Source organism: Pangasianodon hypophthalmus, chromosome 3 (genome assembly GCF_027358585.1).
Source record: "Pangasianodon hypophthalmus isolate fPanHyp1 chromosome 3, fPanHyp1.pri, whole genome shotgun sequence".
NCBI classification, from domain to species: domain Eukaryota; kingdom Metazoa; phylum Chordata; class Actinopteri; order Siluriformes; family Pangasiidae; genus Pangasianodon; species Pangasianodon hypophthalmus.
The window spans coordinates 24,943,222-24,960,476 of record NC_069712.1 but is presented as its reverse complement, the minus strand read 5'-3'; the positions used below and the strand labels follow the sequence as shown (position 1 = coordinate 24,960,476).

The 17,255-nt window shown below is 37.2% G+C and overlaps 1 protein-coding gene across 16 annotated transcripts in view; it reads left to right on the top strand.

Moving 5' to 3' along the window:
• lyst (lysosomal trafficking regulator) overlaps positions 1 to 17,255 on the top strand; it is a 198,702-nt gene that overhangs the window by 71,639 nt on the left and 109,808 nt on the right. For all 16 annotated transcript variants that reach the window (XR_003404244.3, XR_008301402.1, XR_008301404.1 and 13 more), the window contains one exon: positions 436 to 589. Coding sequence is in view for 11 of the 16 variants with exons in the window: in XM_053232372.1 (XP_053088347.1) it covers positions 436 to 589 (154 nt within the window). In the remaining 5 variants the exon portion in view is untranslated. The remainder of the gene's footprint in view (positions 1 to 435; positions 590 to 17,255) is intronic.

Genomic DNA, 17,255 nt, shown 5'->3' with positions numbered 1-17,255 from the left:
ACTCATTTCAATCTTTAATGTTTCTTATTCTGTTGGCAGATAATTTTGTTTCTTTCCAGAAATAAATGTTTAAAATTAGCTAAATTATCTGCCAATAGAACAAGATTTCAAGCTTGAAATAAGTAAAGAATGTCTAAAAAATATGCTTAATAATCATATATCTGACTTATTGTAATCTTGTAATAAGAATTTGTAGATTATTTTGACTATATTCAAGATATTGTCCCTTGCTAAGGTGTCACTTTTTGCAGTGTTAAAAGGAATTTGCTTTTGGAAGTAGTTGTGTATGCAGCTGTGCTATATTAGGTGTTAAGGAAGACTATGTAGTTGGAATACTAAAAGTATTATATTTGGGCTTATCTTTTAAATATTTTTATTTGTTATGAAATCAGTTTGCTTGTTTAACAGCTTTTATGTTGCTCGATTTTTATGAAGTGTCAAGCCAGCTGTGAGGTCCAGGCTCCAGCTGGTGATCTGTCTGATGAAGTGGATGAAGTTCAGGTATGTGATGTTCAAGCGCTGGAAGAGGAGAAAGGCTATGAGGCTGATAGTGAAAGCAACCCAGAGGATTCTGCACAGCTGGAGGAAGGTAGTACTGTACACACACATTCACACACACACTGTTCATTATTGTGCACACAAAAACTTTCTATTGGAAAGTAAGGTATACAGTGAAAATTCTTTCTAATCCTCAAAATCTAAAAAATTCCTTTTAGCTCCACCCACTTAAGTTTGTGATCGTTTGCATAATATGCAAAACCTACTTTTAAGGGCTAATGCTAAGTTTTTGGTCAATCTTCATAATTGTCATGTCAAAATAGGAGTGTGTGACTCTCAGTAATTATCAAACACATGTTGACGTTTATAAACAATATGGCCACCATACTTCAGTAAGTTCTAAGAAGGTAAAGCCTTATTTAATTAGACAGGTGTGTGGGGTGAGGTGATACGTAGGGGTGAGGCTAAGGTCAGAAAACTGTTTCTCAAGAACCATTAGGCCAGTCAAGCTGAAATTTGGTATGCTGCATCTGCACCGTATGTGCTAATCGGCAAGTGGATTTTTAATGACGACCCAATTACTGAATAGACAAGCGAACAGATTTCAGCAGCCATTTAAGAAAGTTCCCATTAGGCTATTGTAACGAAACTTTAATGGTATTTTCAGGGAGGGACCCACTACTATCTGTTGCAATCTCATTCAAATTTGTTTATTGGGTAGTGGTGTGGGGGGAGGGTGGGTTTAATTTTCAATCATCAACAAAAATTACATCAAAGACATGGCTTCCTTCAGCCAGTCAGCTTCCAGCAGGCATTTAACACAACTAGCAATGAGCTATCATCACAAAACTTATAAGTTCATGTATGATCTCTTTATTGCTCTATGTATCTTGGCAAGAACTGGCCATTGGGGGAGCTACATTTTGTTATATTTTTGCTATATCTCGTGAATCGTAAGCCCTACACACAAAATTCTTTGAACCTTTTAGCACCACCCTTGTAGAATTTTTGCTAATCAGCATAATTTTCAAACCTACTTTTGCTAGCTAGTCCTATTTTACATCTTCACAAATGTGGTTTCATACTAATCAGTGTAAACCTCACTAAATATCAAAAAAAAAATGTTGAGATTTGTAAACAGTATGGCCACCACTTCAATCAATGCTTATGAGGCAGAGCCAAATTTACTGGCACAGCTGTAACTCATGATTGCTTGCATAGATTCACACAAAACTTTAAAGGCATGGCCAGGACAAGATTTTGAGATCAAAGTTTGGGTTGTGGGGCAGAGCTAAGGTCAGATAACTTTCTCAAGAACCTTAAGTCCAATTGAGCTGAAATTTGGTATGATGCATTTATATGCTAATCTGTAAATAGATTTTCGATGATGACCTAATTCCTTAAAAAAAACATGGCTGCTATTGGGCGAACTGGTTTCAACAGGCGTTTGACAGAGTTAACATTGAGGTATCGTCATGAAACTTGAAGGGTAGATCTGTGCTGGGACCTGCAATTAATGCAGTCTTATTCAAATTGGCCACTGGGGAGCACTATTCATGTTTGTGCACACAAAAAACATATCTCTTGGGAAAAAACTTTTTTTTTTTTTTACTTTGATTCTTTTGCTCAAACTGTAAAAACTGCCTTTTGGTGTATTTAGCTCCAACCACTTAAATTTGCATAATATGCTAAACCTTGATAAATATGTTCCAGTATGATCTCTTTATTGTTGACCACTTACAGTTGTACTTAGAGGTCCAAGCACTGAACCCTATTGTTTTTCTTCTTCTTGTAATTTGGGGGCCAAGCACCAAAGGTGTGTAGGCACCCTATTGTTATTGTACCTTTTCTTATTTTTCTTCTTCTTCTTCTGGCTAGGGTGACTATGGCGGGAATCCCTGGATTCCCTGGGTCAAGACGAGTTAAATGCACCCTATGATGTCAATGTCTGCCTAATTAGATTTTCCGCCATGTATTTTTGTCAAAAACTTTTTTTCGTGACTCCTCCTACAAATTTGGTCAAGAACTGTAACAACTTTTATTTTTTTTCCTTATGTCATTTGAAGAGTTTGTGCTAGATTCACAGTTCTTTTTTACTATAATTCTCTGGGGTATGCTGAAGTGAATGCACACCAAGATCTGACATTCAAGTGCACTTCATTGGATTTGGTGAAAAAATGTTTTTTTCCACCACTTCTACACCAAGTAGAAGTCCAAGCAACACCAAATTTGGCATACATCATATTCAGACCAACCTGGACAAAAGTTTTCAAAACCAAATGGTTTGCCCATAATGTGCCAACAAATCTGACAGCAAAGCCGCCAAACAGGAAGTGAGGCAGTATCTCAACAACAACATTGCACACTGATACAATTCTTGGTAGGCATCTTCAGGACTGTGCCCTGAGGCTATACAACAAATTTTGTGACAGCATCAGTTACAATAACATGCCGAAAATGCTTCCATTTTTGCTACTACTCCTCCAAATTTTGCCCAGGCTTCACCAAATTTGGCTCACATCATTGTCAGAAACTTGCACAAAGTGGGGGGAGAAAAGGCCCAGACTGATGAGGAAAAAATATAAATACCTTAGATATTTTTAAATTTCAAGAAGAAAAAGATTTTAGGTCAGAGCAGTAGCAATCATGACCAAAGGTCAAAGTAGCAACAGCCAACTCCACAGGTCACAGCAGTAGTGGCAGCTGCAGCAGCAATGCCACCCTGCTGCCCATTTGTTCATCTAGACCTTTCTTCCTACAGTCAGAGAATTCCACCACTGTCCATGATCAAAACATAACCGTCATGAGTGAAACTACAAATCACGCTTGAATCAACGCTTGAAAGCCTAAAATTATGGCTCTGCTTTCCTGTGATTGCTCAGGCAACAATTGTAGCGAGTCTGTGAATGTGCGGCTCACCGAGTCTGGGTGCTTGGCTCCCGAAAATGCTGGATTTTTATTATTATTATTAATATTATTATTATTATTATTATTAGGGGCTCAAGCACAAAGTGGTGAAATCCTGTTGTTTTTGTAAGGATTTTTATTAATATTTTATTAACCGCTGGGCCTAGAGACATGAAAATTTAATGGATAGTAGTACCGCACCAGTCTACAGTGGCACAAAGTCTTGCCCGGTTGGCCACATGGTGGCGATACAAAAAATTTTACAAAAATGGCCATAACTTTTGAACCGTTTGTCACAGATTCATGTGTTTTATACTATTGGAGTCTGTGGGTCAAGACAAACAAAACATATGATTTCATTTCTGCCACTTCATCCACTTGGAACCAAACCAGTGCAGAAAGGTCTTCTAAACTTTTGATTTAACTTTGTGACAAATGTTTGAAGTGGGCGTAGCCACTTTTACTTCAATGGCTATAGCTCTTGAACGGAATGAGATGTTTTCACCAAAATTGACACACTTATGTATGGGCCCAATATGAGGACACGTAAAAAAAAAAAGTAAAAAAAAACAAGAGTGACCAGTTGGTGGCGCTGTAACAGGAAAAACCATGAAATTGGCTCTAACGATGGAACCAGTTGACTTGAAAATTTGCATGCAGTGTCCAGTCTATATTTTTGTGGACATTCACGTATCTCAAAAAACATGTCTGGCATTGGCCAATTAAATTTCAGCAGCTATTAGACAAGGTTAACAAAGGCCGATCGGAATGAAACTTGGTGGACTTGCTTTACTCTTGGCCCCAGAGTAAGAAATCTGTTAAAGTTCAAACTAATCAGCCATTGGGCGGACACTATCAAGTTTTTCATGCACATAAATGGTTTTATATACTGCAGTGTTTCACACAAATACAAGTAATTCATGCTGTTTGATGGAGCGCATCATTCTGAGCAACTTTGCCTCAAGAAGCATTGGACTCAGTCAACTCATCCGTTAAATATTTGCAATTAATTAAAAAACATACTCTTGTGAACTAGTCCTAGGGTTTTTGCTGAACCAAAATAAAACCAGTGCAGGACAATTGCTTGGACTGCTTGGATCAAATTATCAAAAAAAAAGTTGAACTTTCAATTCATCGCTGTGACGGCAATCAAAAATGTTTGAAGAGGGCATGGCCGCTTCTACTGAAATGGCTATAACTCTTGAACAGAAGGACACACTTATGTATGGGCTCAATCTGAGGTCACCTGCACAAAATGGTGGAGCTTGGCCAGGTTGTGGTGCTATAACAGGACAAAATATGAAATTGGCGCTAAATATGGAACCACTGGGCAATCGAATTGAAATCTTGCATGAAATGTTTTTGTTCAAAGTCCCATCAGTGTCTGCAAGGGCAGTTGTGAATCTTGAAAAACATGGCCGCCATTGGCCCATCAATGTTCAGCAGCTATTAGACAAAGTTAATGAAGGCCAATAAGAACAAAACTGGGTCCTGTTTGACCCCTGCCCCAGAGGTCTGTGCAAAATTTGGAAAAAAAAAAAATGGCCACAAGGAGATGCTATCATGTTGTACATGTTTAATAGAGCTCCTCACTGTGAACAACTTTGCAACTTTTCATGAACCACTGGTGTCAATCAAATTGTTCATTAAATATTTGAGATTATTTAAAAAAAGAAAACACTTTTGTGAACTAGTCCTAGGTTATTTACTTAATCACAACAAATCCAGTGTAGTACAATTCTCTGGACTCTCTAAGTCAATAATTAATCAAAACATATGTTGAAATTTTTTATTTAGATAGTCATAACAGGGTTATTTCCAAAAATGAATGTGGCTTAGTGTACACAAAGTCAATAACTCCTAAAGGGAAGCTCAACACTGCATGAAATTAAGTAAGCACATGCAATATATATGACACATGAACTTAAGACACATGGAAAATTTAATGGAGTTTGGACAATAGATAGCTCTACAACAGTTTAAATGTTTAAAAACACTATTTGTTTGTGGTAAATTACCATATATTTCTTAAAATTATCTTGTTTTTTCTCTGATTTAGGTGTTTATAGGCTTGAGTAAGTCATAGAGATGTAAAACTTGGTCAATAGGTAGTACTCCCTCCAACTACTCAGGCAAGCGAGATGGGCCCGTTCGGCGTTACGGTGGCGCAGTAGCGCAAGGTTTTACATTTTGGTCCATATCTCATGAACGGCAAAGACCTACAGACAATTTTTTTTCATTTGATTCCTTGGGTTCTTGCAAACAAAAAAGCCAATAGAACCATTTAGCCCCACCCACTGCAATTAAAGATAATTTGCATTATATGCCAAATCTGCCACAAATTGTTGTCATATTATTCGTAAGAGTGGGAACCTTAAAAGTTAACCAAAACATTTTAAATTTGCAAACAATAATTCATGATTGCTTGGAATGGATTTGCATGAAATGTGAAAGTCATATACAGGATTGGATTCTGAGGTCATAAACAAAGTTGGTGACGTGTTCATTAATAGGGGGTGGATTTAAGGTCAGATACCTGTTTCTCAAGAACCGTAAGTCAGAATAAGCTCAAATTTAATATACGTCATCTATGTGCTAATCTGTAAATGAATGGTCAATAATATTTGACCCAATTACTTAGAAATGATGGCCACCATTGGCCAATCAGTTCTCAGCAGGAATTTTGACAGGGTTAACACTGAGCTATTGTCACGAAACTTGAAAGGTAGGTTCCTGTTGAGTCATATCTCTTGTAAAATAAGGTGTACCATAAATGCTACGTTATGCTGATTCTGTGGCTGAAAGTACACAAATTTGCCTTTTGGACCACTTAGCCCTGCCCACTCCAATTTAAGATCATTTGCATAACATGCAAAACCTACTTTTTCATACATATTAAGTCTGATCAAGCTGAAATTAGGTATGGTGCATCATTATGCTAATCAGTAGTTTGAATTTTTATTTATTTTTTATTTTTTTACTTTTATTTTTATTTAGTTTAATATACAAGATTAACAATGCAAAAGAAAAGGGGGGATTATTCCACACACAAAACATAACAACAAAGCCAAACAGATGAGGTTATCATTTCTATAACATTTACAGTTTACTTTATATTCTTTATATATCAACCACTTTTCCCAGTCCATTCTGAAAGCACTTTTTTTCATCTTTAACTTTTTTTCATCTTTTTTCCATCACCAGGATTTCTTCAATAATCTCAAACCACTGTTTACAATTCAAAGTGATGTCTTTAAGCTAATTCCTAGTTATAGTCTTTTTACATGCCACAAGAAGAATCTTACATAAATATTGGTCACTTTTAGGTACTATGCCTTTAGTATTTCCCATAAGCAAAAATAAAGAGGTTCTGGGTATTCTATATCCAAGTACTTCAGACATAACTACCTGCACATCATCCCAAAAAGATTGGATTTTCTCACAACTCCAAAATATATGTGCGTGGTCTGCTTCTAACTGTCCACACTGTCTCCAGCAAACCTGCTGCCTGGAGACTTGTTTGCTTTTGATCTTAGGTGTTATAAAGAAGCGAATATGGCACTTCCAGGAAAACTCCTTCCATATTTGTGAGCTAGTGGTAGTTTGGTGTATTATCCACATATCGTACCAATCCGTTTTTGGTATTTCAGTCTTTAATTCTTTATCCCATTTCAATTTTATATATAGTGTGGAGGAGGGGCTGCAACACATTAATACCTCGTATAAGGAAGAAATTATTCTGGGTAGTGTATGATTATAGGCATCCATCATCATTTTAGTAAGGGAATGGATATAATTTACTCTAATTTTCCTTTTTTATCCCTTAATTGGAAATATCTAATAAGTCCTGATTTCTGATTCCAAAATCATCCTTTAAGTCCTGGAAACTTTTAATTTCACCCTCTGTAATTACACAGCACAATGTTGTTATTCCCCTCTCCTTCCATTGTTGAAATATTGGATCTTCCCTTCCTGACTTAAATTCCTCATCATGCGTAATCCACCTAAATATTCCAATTTCTTTCTCCAATTTGAAATGTTTGACAATAGAATGCCAGATCTTCAATGAAAATGTCACTATTGGGCCCAGTTTGTCTTTTCTCTGTCAATGAATTTTGTAACTGGCCCTATACAGTTTTGTTGAGTCTTTAGTTAAATTTACACCTAGGTATTTTAGACATTTTGCGTCCCAATTAATGTCATAGTTTTGTTTGAGTTCCCTGTTTGGTTTGCAATTAAACATAAAAATTTGGGTTTTAGTTACATTTAATTTATATCCGGCATATTCATTAAATTGCTCTAATACTTGCATAAGGTTTGTGAAATGTTTCTTGGGTTCAGCTAAATAAATCATAACATCACCTGCAAACAGACTAATCTTATGTTCTATACCATTCATTTCCACCCCTGGTAACAACAAATGCTGTCTGATTAATTGAGCCAGTGGTTCTATATAGATGGCGAAGAGAGAAGGACTAAGACAGCAACCCTGCCTAGTTCCTCTTTCCAGGCGAAATCTTTCTGATAGAGACCCATTTACTCTCACACTAGCTGTTGGGTTTTGATATATTGACTTTATACACTGGATAGATTTACCGTTAAAACCCGACTTTTCTAGCGATAAGTAAAGAAACTCCCAGCTGACCCTGTCGAAGGCCTTCTCAGCATCGAGACTGATTAGAGCAACAAGTAGTTTATTTCGATGAGCCCTATCTATTATATGAAGAGTTCTTCTAATATTTTCATATGTTTGTCGACCTTTAACAAAACCTGTTTGGTTCTCATCTATCAAATCTGGTAAGAGCAATTGTATTTTGGATGCTAAAATAGAACTTAAAATTTTATAATTTAGGAGTGATATAGGTCTATAATTTTGACAGTGTTCCCTATCTTTTTTTCCCTTCAGGATTACGGAAATTATAGTCTCTTTCCATGACGGAGGAATTTTTCCTTCTTTTATGACCGAGTTGAAAGTGTCCCTTAGCAATGGCACGAGTTCTTTATTAAAGGTTCTGTACCACTCTGAAGGGAATCCATCACTCCCGGGTGCTTTGCCTGACTTTAGTTTACCCATGGCTTGTTGTAATTCCTCAGTGGTTATTTCTGCAGTTAAGTTTTTATTTTGTAAATCGCCAATAGAGGGCAGATCTAATGTATTAAGGAACTCTAGTACTTTTGTTCTATCCATTTCAGAGGTCTGTTTGTATAGTTCTTCATAATAATTCTTAAAAATATTTTCAATATCTTTTGGATCGTGTTTAATTTGATTTGTTTTGGGATCACATAATTTAGAGATTAAATTATTAATTTGTTGTAGTTTGAATTTTGATGATGACCTAATTACTTAAAACGAAATGGCTGCCATCAGGCAATCAGATTTCAGCAGGCATTTGACAGGGTCAACATTGAGCTTCCATTACAAAATTTGATTGTTAGCTTTGAGTATAGACTCACTATTATCTGAGGCAATTTCACTCACTTAAAAAAATGAGCATATCTCTTGGAAAATAAGAGCCACAGTGAAATTTCTTGTTAATTCTGATTCCTTGGCTCAACTCATATAAATTTCCAATTGGAATAATTTAGCACCACCCACTCAAATTTACAATAATTTGTGTAATTTGGAATACCTATTTTTGCAAACTCATCCAGGGATTTTTGTCGGATTGACACAAATTTGGTGTCAAATACTCAGGAGAGTGTGAAACTTAATGATTATTGAACAATAACCTTGATTCCTACGAAGAAAATTCTTTTTTCTGCTGGTTCCTTGGGTTCTCCCAAACAAAAAAGCATCAAGAACCATTTAGGTCTGCCATTTAGATTTTTTTGCTAATTTGCAAAATATGCAAAAGCTACTTTTGTGAATTAGTCCTAGGATTTTTGGTCTACCTTCACAAATTTGATGTCAAATGACTCGGCAGACAGTGATCCTCAATAATTATCAAAAACATGTTGAAATTTGTAGTCAGTATGGTCAGTACATGTCAATTAATTGTAATGATGCGGAGCCTAATTTCCTTAAACAGCTGTAAACCATGACTGTGCAGATTTGCATGAATCTTAAGTCATTTGCAAAGTTTGGGGCATGGGCATGTAACGAGGTCAGGGCTTATTTCTCAGGGACCGTAAGTCTGATTGAGTTAAAAATTTGGTATGGTCCATCTATATGCTAAGCTGTAAGTGGATTTTTAGTGATGACCTAATTACATAAAAAATGTGTTCCAAATCTGCCAGTTAGCTTTCAAGAGGCATTTGACATTTGGGTAACATGAGTTCTCTTGCCACGAAAATTGAATGATAGGTTCAGGTATGGACCCCCTACTCTAGTCTTATTGAAATTGGCCACTTGAGGTACTATTCATGTTTGTGCACACAAAAACAAGCATATCTCTTTGAATATATGGTTTACAATAAAAATTCTTTTTTAAAGTTACTTTGTTTGTAGCTATAAAGCTGTTTGTACTTTGAAGCTGTAATTCATGATTAGTGAAAATTGATTTGAACCAAAATTGAAAGACATGTTCAGTACAAGGATCTGAGGACATATGCAAAGGTTGGGGCATGGTCATTGAAAGGGGGGAGTTAGGTTCAATTAGCTCTTTCTCAAGAACCAAAAGTCCAATTGAGCTCAAATTTGGTGTGCTGCATTGAACTGATAATCTGTAACTGTATTTTTATTAATCACTGAATTACTTCAAAACATGGCTGCCTTCAGCCAATCAGATTTCAGCAGGCATCTCACATAGCTAGCACTGGGCTGTTGTCACAAAATTTGATATGTATGTTCATCTGTGGTCTCTATTGTTCTATGTTTCTTGGCAAGAACTGGCCACTGGGGGCACTATTTGCAAGGAGTCCTTACACCCTGCAATTTTCCACTTACAGCTATATTTATTATTAGGGGCCTAGCACTCAGTGCTTGGAGCACTATTGTTTTTCTTAGGATTTGTCTCTTCTTCTTCTACTAATTATTATTATTTTTCTCTGCTAAAACTGATTGTGCAGACCAAATCTTAATTCCTACAGACTTCATCAGTACATAGTACTCACTCCCGCTACTCAGGCAAGAGGGATGAGCCTGATCTCCATAGTGGTAGTGCTATAGTGAATCATTTTACGTTTTGGCTCATATCTCGAATACCCACAGTGAAAATTCTTTTTGCTACTTATTCCTTGGGTTCTCCGGGAACAGTCGCCAAGAACACTTAGATTTTTACCCAATTTGCATATTATGCTAAAGTTACTTTTGAGAACTTGCTCTAGGATTTTTGTCCTATGTTCATGTTGGAGTCAAACTACTCAGCAGAATCTGACCTTCAATAATTATCTGTCCCAATTCTAATGGGGCAGAGCCTAATCTACTCAAACAGCTCTAACTCATGACTGTTTGCATGGATTTGCACAAAACCTGAAACATATACACAAGCCAAGATTCTGAGGTCAGATGCAAAGTTTGGGCTATGGTCATGCATAAGTGTCCTAAAGGTGCCCTATAGGTGCCCCTGCACCAAAATTGTGCCTTTTGGACCATTTAGCTCTACCCACTCAAATGTTTGATAATTTGCTTAATATGCAAAACCTACTTTTGAGAACTTCACAATTTTTGTGTCAAACTACTCAGCAGATTGTGAAACTCTATAATTATCAAAAACATGCTGTAATTTGTAAACAATCTGTCTGTCACATGTCAATCAATTCTATTGAGGTGAAGTCTAATTTACTCAAACAGCTGTAACTCATGAATGATTGTACGCATTCACATGAAATGTGGATGGCATATACAGGAGAAATGCAGTGTTTTGTGTGTGGCCATGCATAGGGGGTGGAGCTAAGTTAGATAACTGTTTCTCATGAACCGTAAGACCGATCAAGCTGAAATTTAATTACTTAAAAAAACATGGACGCCATCGGTCACTGAGATTTCAGCACGCATTTGACAGGGTTAACACTGAGCTATTGTCGTGAAACTTGAATGGTAGGTTAAAGTATGGACTTACCTACTATGTGATACAGTCTCACTCAGATTGGCCATTGAGGGGCACTTTTCATGTTTTGATGTTTTGAACCTCTTCAGGCTCCTATTCAGGAGGTGGAATGCCTGCTCAGTTGGGTTAAGCGCTGGTGATTGAATCGGAAGTCCTTTGTTGTGTTTGTCAGTGTGTTTTGGGTCATTGTCTTGCTGCATGGTAAAGTTACTCCCAATTAGATTGGCTGTATTTCACTGTAAATTGGCAGACAGTACGTTTCTGTAGACTTCTGAATTCATTCTGCTGCTACCATCATGAGTTACACCATCAATAAAAATTAGTGAGCGTATTCCAGAAGCAGCCATGCAAGCCCAAGCCATCGTGCTTTACCAATGAGCTCATATGTTTCATGAGCAGATCCTTTCTTTCTTCACACTTTGGCAGAGTTTAATCTTGGTCTCATCAGTCCATAAAACTCTGTTCCAGAACTTCTGAGGCTTATCTCTGTATTTCATTGTGAATTCCAATCTGGCCTTCCAATTCTTACTTCTGATGTGTGGTTTGCATCTTGTGGTATGGCCAATATAATTCTTCCAACTTTTAAATACTCTTCCTAGGGAATTCACTGGATTCAAATAAAATTTGTCAGTATGATGTAAAGATTTCCATGGCACTACATTGCAAAGGAATTTTTTATATATTTAAAGGTTTTGCCATGGTGAGGCAATCAATTAACATATTACACCACACAAAAGGAAGTGTGGCATATTTCCAATACACATCATGCGCTGTGGCCAAAAGTTCACATTAATGTTCAGTGATGGAGTGTGGTCACATACACATGCCAGTAGTGATTCATTGTCATAGCAGCACCAACTGGCAACAGAAAGTGATCCTTATAAACCAAACTTTTAATATTCTTCTAGAGGATTCTTCTAGAGATTTATGTACGATGATGGGGCATAATCACGTACACATGCCAATAGTCAAGCCCCCATGTTTGATAGCACCCCCCTCCCCTTTGAAATTTTTCTTCAGTATGAGCATCTAGTTTCACCTACATGCAGCAATTTGGTAGGCATCTGGGTCTTCTTAAAACAAATAAATTTCATAATTTACCCCAATACTAAATTGTGAAAGAGTTTTTGTTATATTTAATGTCATTGCCATGGGGAGGCAATAAATTACACATTACACCACACAAACAGAATGTATGACAGAATTTTACTGTACATCATGCAGTGTGGGTCAAAGTTCACATGTATGGCTAATGATGGGACATAGTCCCATATACATGCCAAGAGTGATTCACTGTGATAGTGTTGCCAACTGGCAACAGGAAATGTGACTGATAAACCAAACTTTTTAATACTCCACCCAGAGGTTTTATCAGATTCATACCAAGTTTGGTCAGCATTATGTCAAGATCACTTAATATTTCCTTCACAATTGAGCATCATACATTTCTTCCCATGCTGACCAAATTTGGTATGAATGGGATGAGCCCTCTAAAAGACTTAAAAGGTTTGGTTTATAATATTCACTTCCTGTTGCCAGTTAGTTCAAGACAGATTCAGAAACTCTAGGCTGCCTTCATGTACTCCCATCTCGACTATTGTAACTCTCTCTTTATTGGAATTCCTGACAAAAACCTGCATCCTCTACATTATATCTATATTACAACTTGACATCCAGAATTCTCTCTCACACTAAAAAAAATCTGCTCATATCACCCCGGTCCTTTATCAGTTATAATGGCTATCTGTTTTACTATGCAACCAGATAGATAGATAGATAGATAGATAGATAGATAGATCTAAACTTTATTTATCTTGGGGGAAATTATTTAATGTCCTCACAAATAAAGCCCAATTTAACTGAGCTTCTTCACCTGTAATCCCCTGCTCGCACTCTCAGGTCTGCTGGTACTAGCCGTCCCAAAATTCAGAATGGTCACTGTTGGTGGTAGATATTTTAGTATCATGGCCCCCAAACTATGAAGCCCTTTATCTCTATGTCTTCGACTCTGTTCTTCACTTTCCACCTTCAAGGCCCAGGTAAAACCTTTCTCTTTTCTCAACACTTTCATTTGTCTTCTCACTCTCACTGATGGTTTTTCCCTCTCTTTTTCTCATTGCACTGTGTATTTTGTGTGTTTTCTGGTTGTACAGCGACCTTGGGTATGAGAAAGACTTCCTGACTAAATTAAATAAACTATTATTTTGTATTACTATTACAGATTATCCATGATGCTAAATTGTGAAAGAAATGTTGATATCTTGAACAGAGATGCCATGAAGAGGTGACAAACTAATGTGATGCTCAAATTGGAAGTATGAAATAATTCAGCTTTATATAATGCAATGTGGCACACCTCAAATGAGGGTGCATAGTCCAGTACCCATTCCAATAGTGATTCATTGTCATAATATCAAGATTCAATTCAATTCAATTTAATTTGTATAGCATTTTAACAATGGACATTGTCACAAAGCAGCTTTACAGAAATAAATACATTAAAATTAAATTAAGTCAAAATAAATTGAGCAAGCCAGAGGTCATCACCTCTGGCAAGGAAAGAATCCCTGAGACGATATGAGGAAGAAACCTTGAGAGGAACCAGGCTCAAAAGGGAATCCAAAAGTGCAATTATAAATAAATCCTGTTTATAACTGTGTACTACATTGACAAATAGTGTAATTGTGCAATCAGTAAATTCATCACAGTTTTCACATGAAGTCTCGTTTGTTGAACCTATCCACTATCCACTGATGCAGACCTGAGTACAAAACTGCTCGTGGCAAGTGCAGCCCCAAAGCCACAACAGCAATCACAATCTCAAGCCATCACAGTACAACTCCCCATATGAGATCCCCAAGCCATCTCCACAGCCCCCAAGTGGCACCATCCCCAGCAATCCCAGTGATCTTCAGGCCGTCCATGTGGGGCCACCCCCAGCAGCAGCGCGCGATCTCAACTGAAGAGAACTCCATTTCAAGATGATTTCAAGATGATTTCAAGATATCTTTGATGCAAAATTGTGAAAGAAACGTATGATATCTTAAACAGTGTTGTAATGGTGAGGTGATAAATTAACATGCGATTATGCTCAAAGAGGAAGTGTCCCATAATTCCACTGTACATCTTGAACTGCAGCCGCTTAAACAAAATAAAATGTTTTCAGTAATTAGATTGTTGACTGTCCAAAAGTAATCTTTAACAGGTTCATACGTCTTCTGAATATGTAATTCCACTGTACGCCACATTCCACTGTATGCGATGTGGCTCAAAGTTCACATGTGTATTCAGTGACATGACAAAATCATCCACATGCAAAAACTTGCTTGTGAAACATTCATTGTTGCTTTGTGCTTGGGTCTTTCGATTGTTGTTTGCAACAATATTATTTAATCATTATTTAACTGTAGAAATGTTCAATGTTCTTGTCCCAGGGATCCATTGTTGGGTTAAATCAGCAAAATACTATCCAAGCTGAGCAGCTGCCTTGCTCCCTTGAGCTCTATCCTCCTCAGCTTGGATAGTATTTTGCCTCACTTTCTAGTTAGGACTCTTCTCTGAGTGTCTACGATAGTCTTAGTGGAGGTGCCAGCTTGAATACTGGTGGTAATTAGGTTTAGGTTATGTTTCTTACAGGGCTCTTATCTTTCCAGAGTTTATTATGTCTTTCTATAGTTTGCATTCTGTCACAAACTAGGTGGTTTTAAGCTTTTATTTTTCATAATACTGTGCCAAAGCTAATCCTGATTTATGACTATAGAAAATCACAACCAGTATTATGTAAGTGTTGGCTTAGTGGTTTAAGGCTTTGGGCTTGAGAATAGAAGAAGAGAGTAGAAGAGAGTAGAAGCAAACTGGCACTACAAGGCTACAAGGTGTCGTATCCCTGCTCTCTGTCACGGCTTCCTAACAAGCTAGAATTATGTTTAATAGCTGTATTAGAATTTGATATTTAATACACAATTTTTTTGTTTCTAATTTAAGTTGTTGTCAATTCCAACCCCATCATCTAGGTCTGCCTATATTGCAGCACTGCTACAAACCTGGGATGAAGTCTAACAAGAGACCAATCACCTCTTTTTGAACCTCTTTTTGCCACTCCCAAAGCATAACAGAATGAGCAGCTGAACACACTTGGAGGACTGCACTAACTGCTCTAATTTGTTTTCTGGAAGAGACATCCCTGATTAGCTTGCATTGCACTAAGGGAGAAGACTAGCTAACTGCTTAGAAACAAGGTCACATTTGTCACTGGTAAAGATGAGTGGAGTTTCAGTGTCCACGTTCCTATTTTAGTGTCATCTCTCAGCGTATAGTAGCCTAACCTTCCAAATATGCTCGTCCAGTCCCAGTTTTGTTCATCAGTTACATTAGCACAGCTAGTACTTTTAGGCAGATGTACTAAGCATTTTTGCACTAGTTTTCAGGCACAATTAATATGCATTCTGCCTGGCAAAACCATGTGTATTATATTATACCATCCTAAACACACAGTGTACTTCTCTTTCACATTTGACAATTCACAATTCACAATTTGATTGAGGATCATGCAAAAAATATGGCTAATTGGTCCAAAACCATGTGGAAGTCTTGCATGTTTAATTGCATATTCTGATTTAGAAATGTTTGGGCAAGTAATGTAGGCTGGTTTCACATATAATTTTATCTACCTTCCAGCATCCATTTATTTAGAACTGCAGTATAGCCAGTGTTGTCAAGTGTGATCTTTTTCACAGTATTTAGTTACTTGTAAAGGACCAGCAGACTTTATTGCCTGCTGGAAGTACATATTTTAATACGGCAAAGAATTGTTTTTTACGGTTTATTACTGTAAAGAAATTCAACACATGAAATGTGACTTTTTTTTTTTTACTTTTTTTTTTTTTTTTTATATACTTTTTACTTGCAAGTTGAGTCCAACTGCTGCAAAATGGTATAGAGTAAAGCACAAAGTGGCTGAAACCCTTCTGTGAACTTCAAAATGAGATCTCTACATTTAATTTTCCCTGGGAAGAACAAATCTACAGCATAGATCTCCTGCCAAGATGGACCACTCCTCAGATCACGAATCACTTCAGAGTGTTGAGGCGTCAATTCTAGCACCCCCCTTGCTCCAGCGCGTTTCAGACCACTTGAGTCAGCGAATGCGACTCCCCCAACTTTCGCATTGTAGCTGAATTAACTCTAGAAAATTTATCTCACTTTCTATTTTGAATAGAGTGATTTATTATTTTGTAACCTGAATTTCACATGATTGTACTGGAGCTAGCATTCTGTATAAATCCATAACAGTTATTTAAAGGTTTATTCTTGATGCCTGTGTGGCGTGAAAACCTCCCTTTTAAAATTTCCCTGTATTTGTCTCGCTCCTCATTTGTGTGTGGATGAATGGGCATCAAAACACTCCCTTTGTTCTCAAACCAAGCATAAGCACACCCTTTGTTCTCCTGGTCACATACAGTACCCCCATGCCACACACGCACACACACCAAAGAGGATTACCGAATGGGCCTACCAGGCACAGGCCCTTTGGGGCCAGAGCCTCTGCTTAAAGTCATTCTCAAGTCATTCTTAGGATTCAAAAGTCTCCCTGAAAAACTGAATACACAGTACCTTTGAAGATGTCACAAGAAAACAACCATTATTATACCTTCAAAGTTAGAGTTTATCACTTTAGTTTTGTGTAGGACTTTGGGGGCTGATACTGATGCCATTCAACATGGACCCTGCAACAAACAAGTTTTTTTTCCACCCCAATTTGTCTAGGGACCCCAAAATCATAAAAGCATGGTCCTCCAGACCAGTTTACAACTGCATTGTCACTTGACAATAGAGTTGATTTTTGTGGGGCAGTGTGGACCA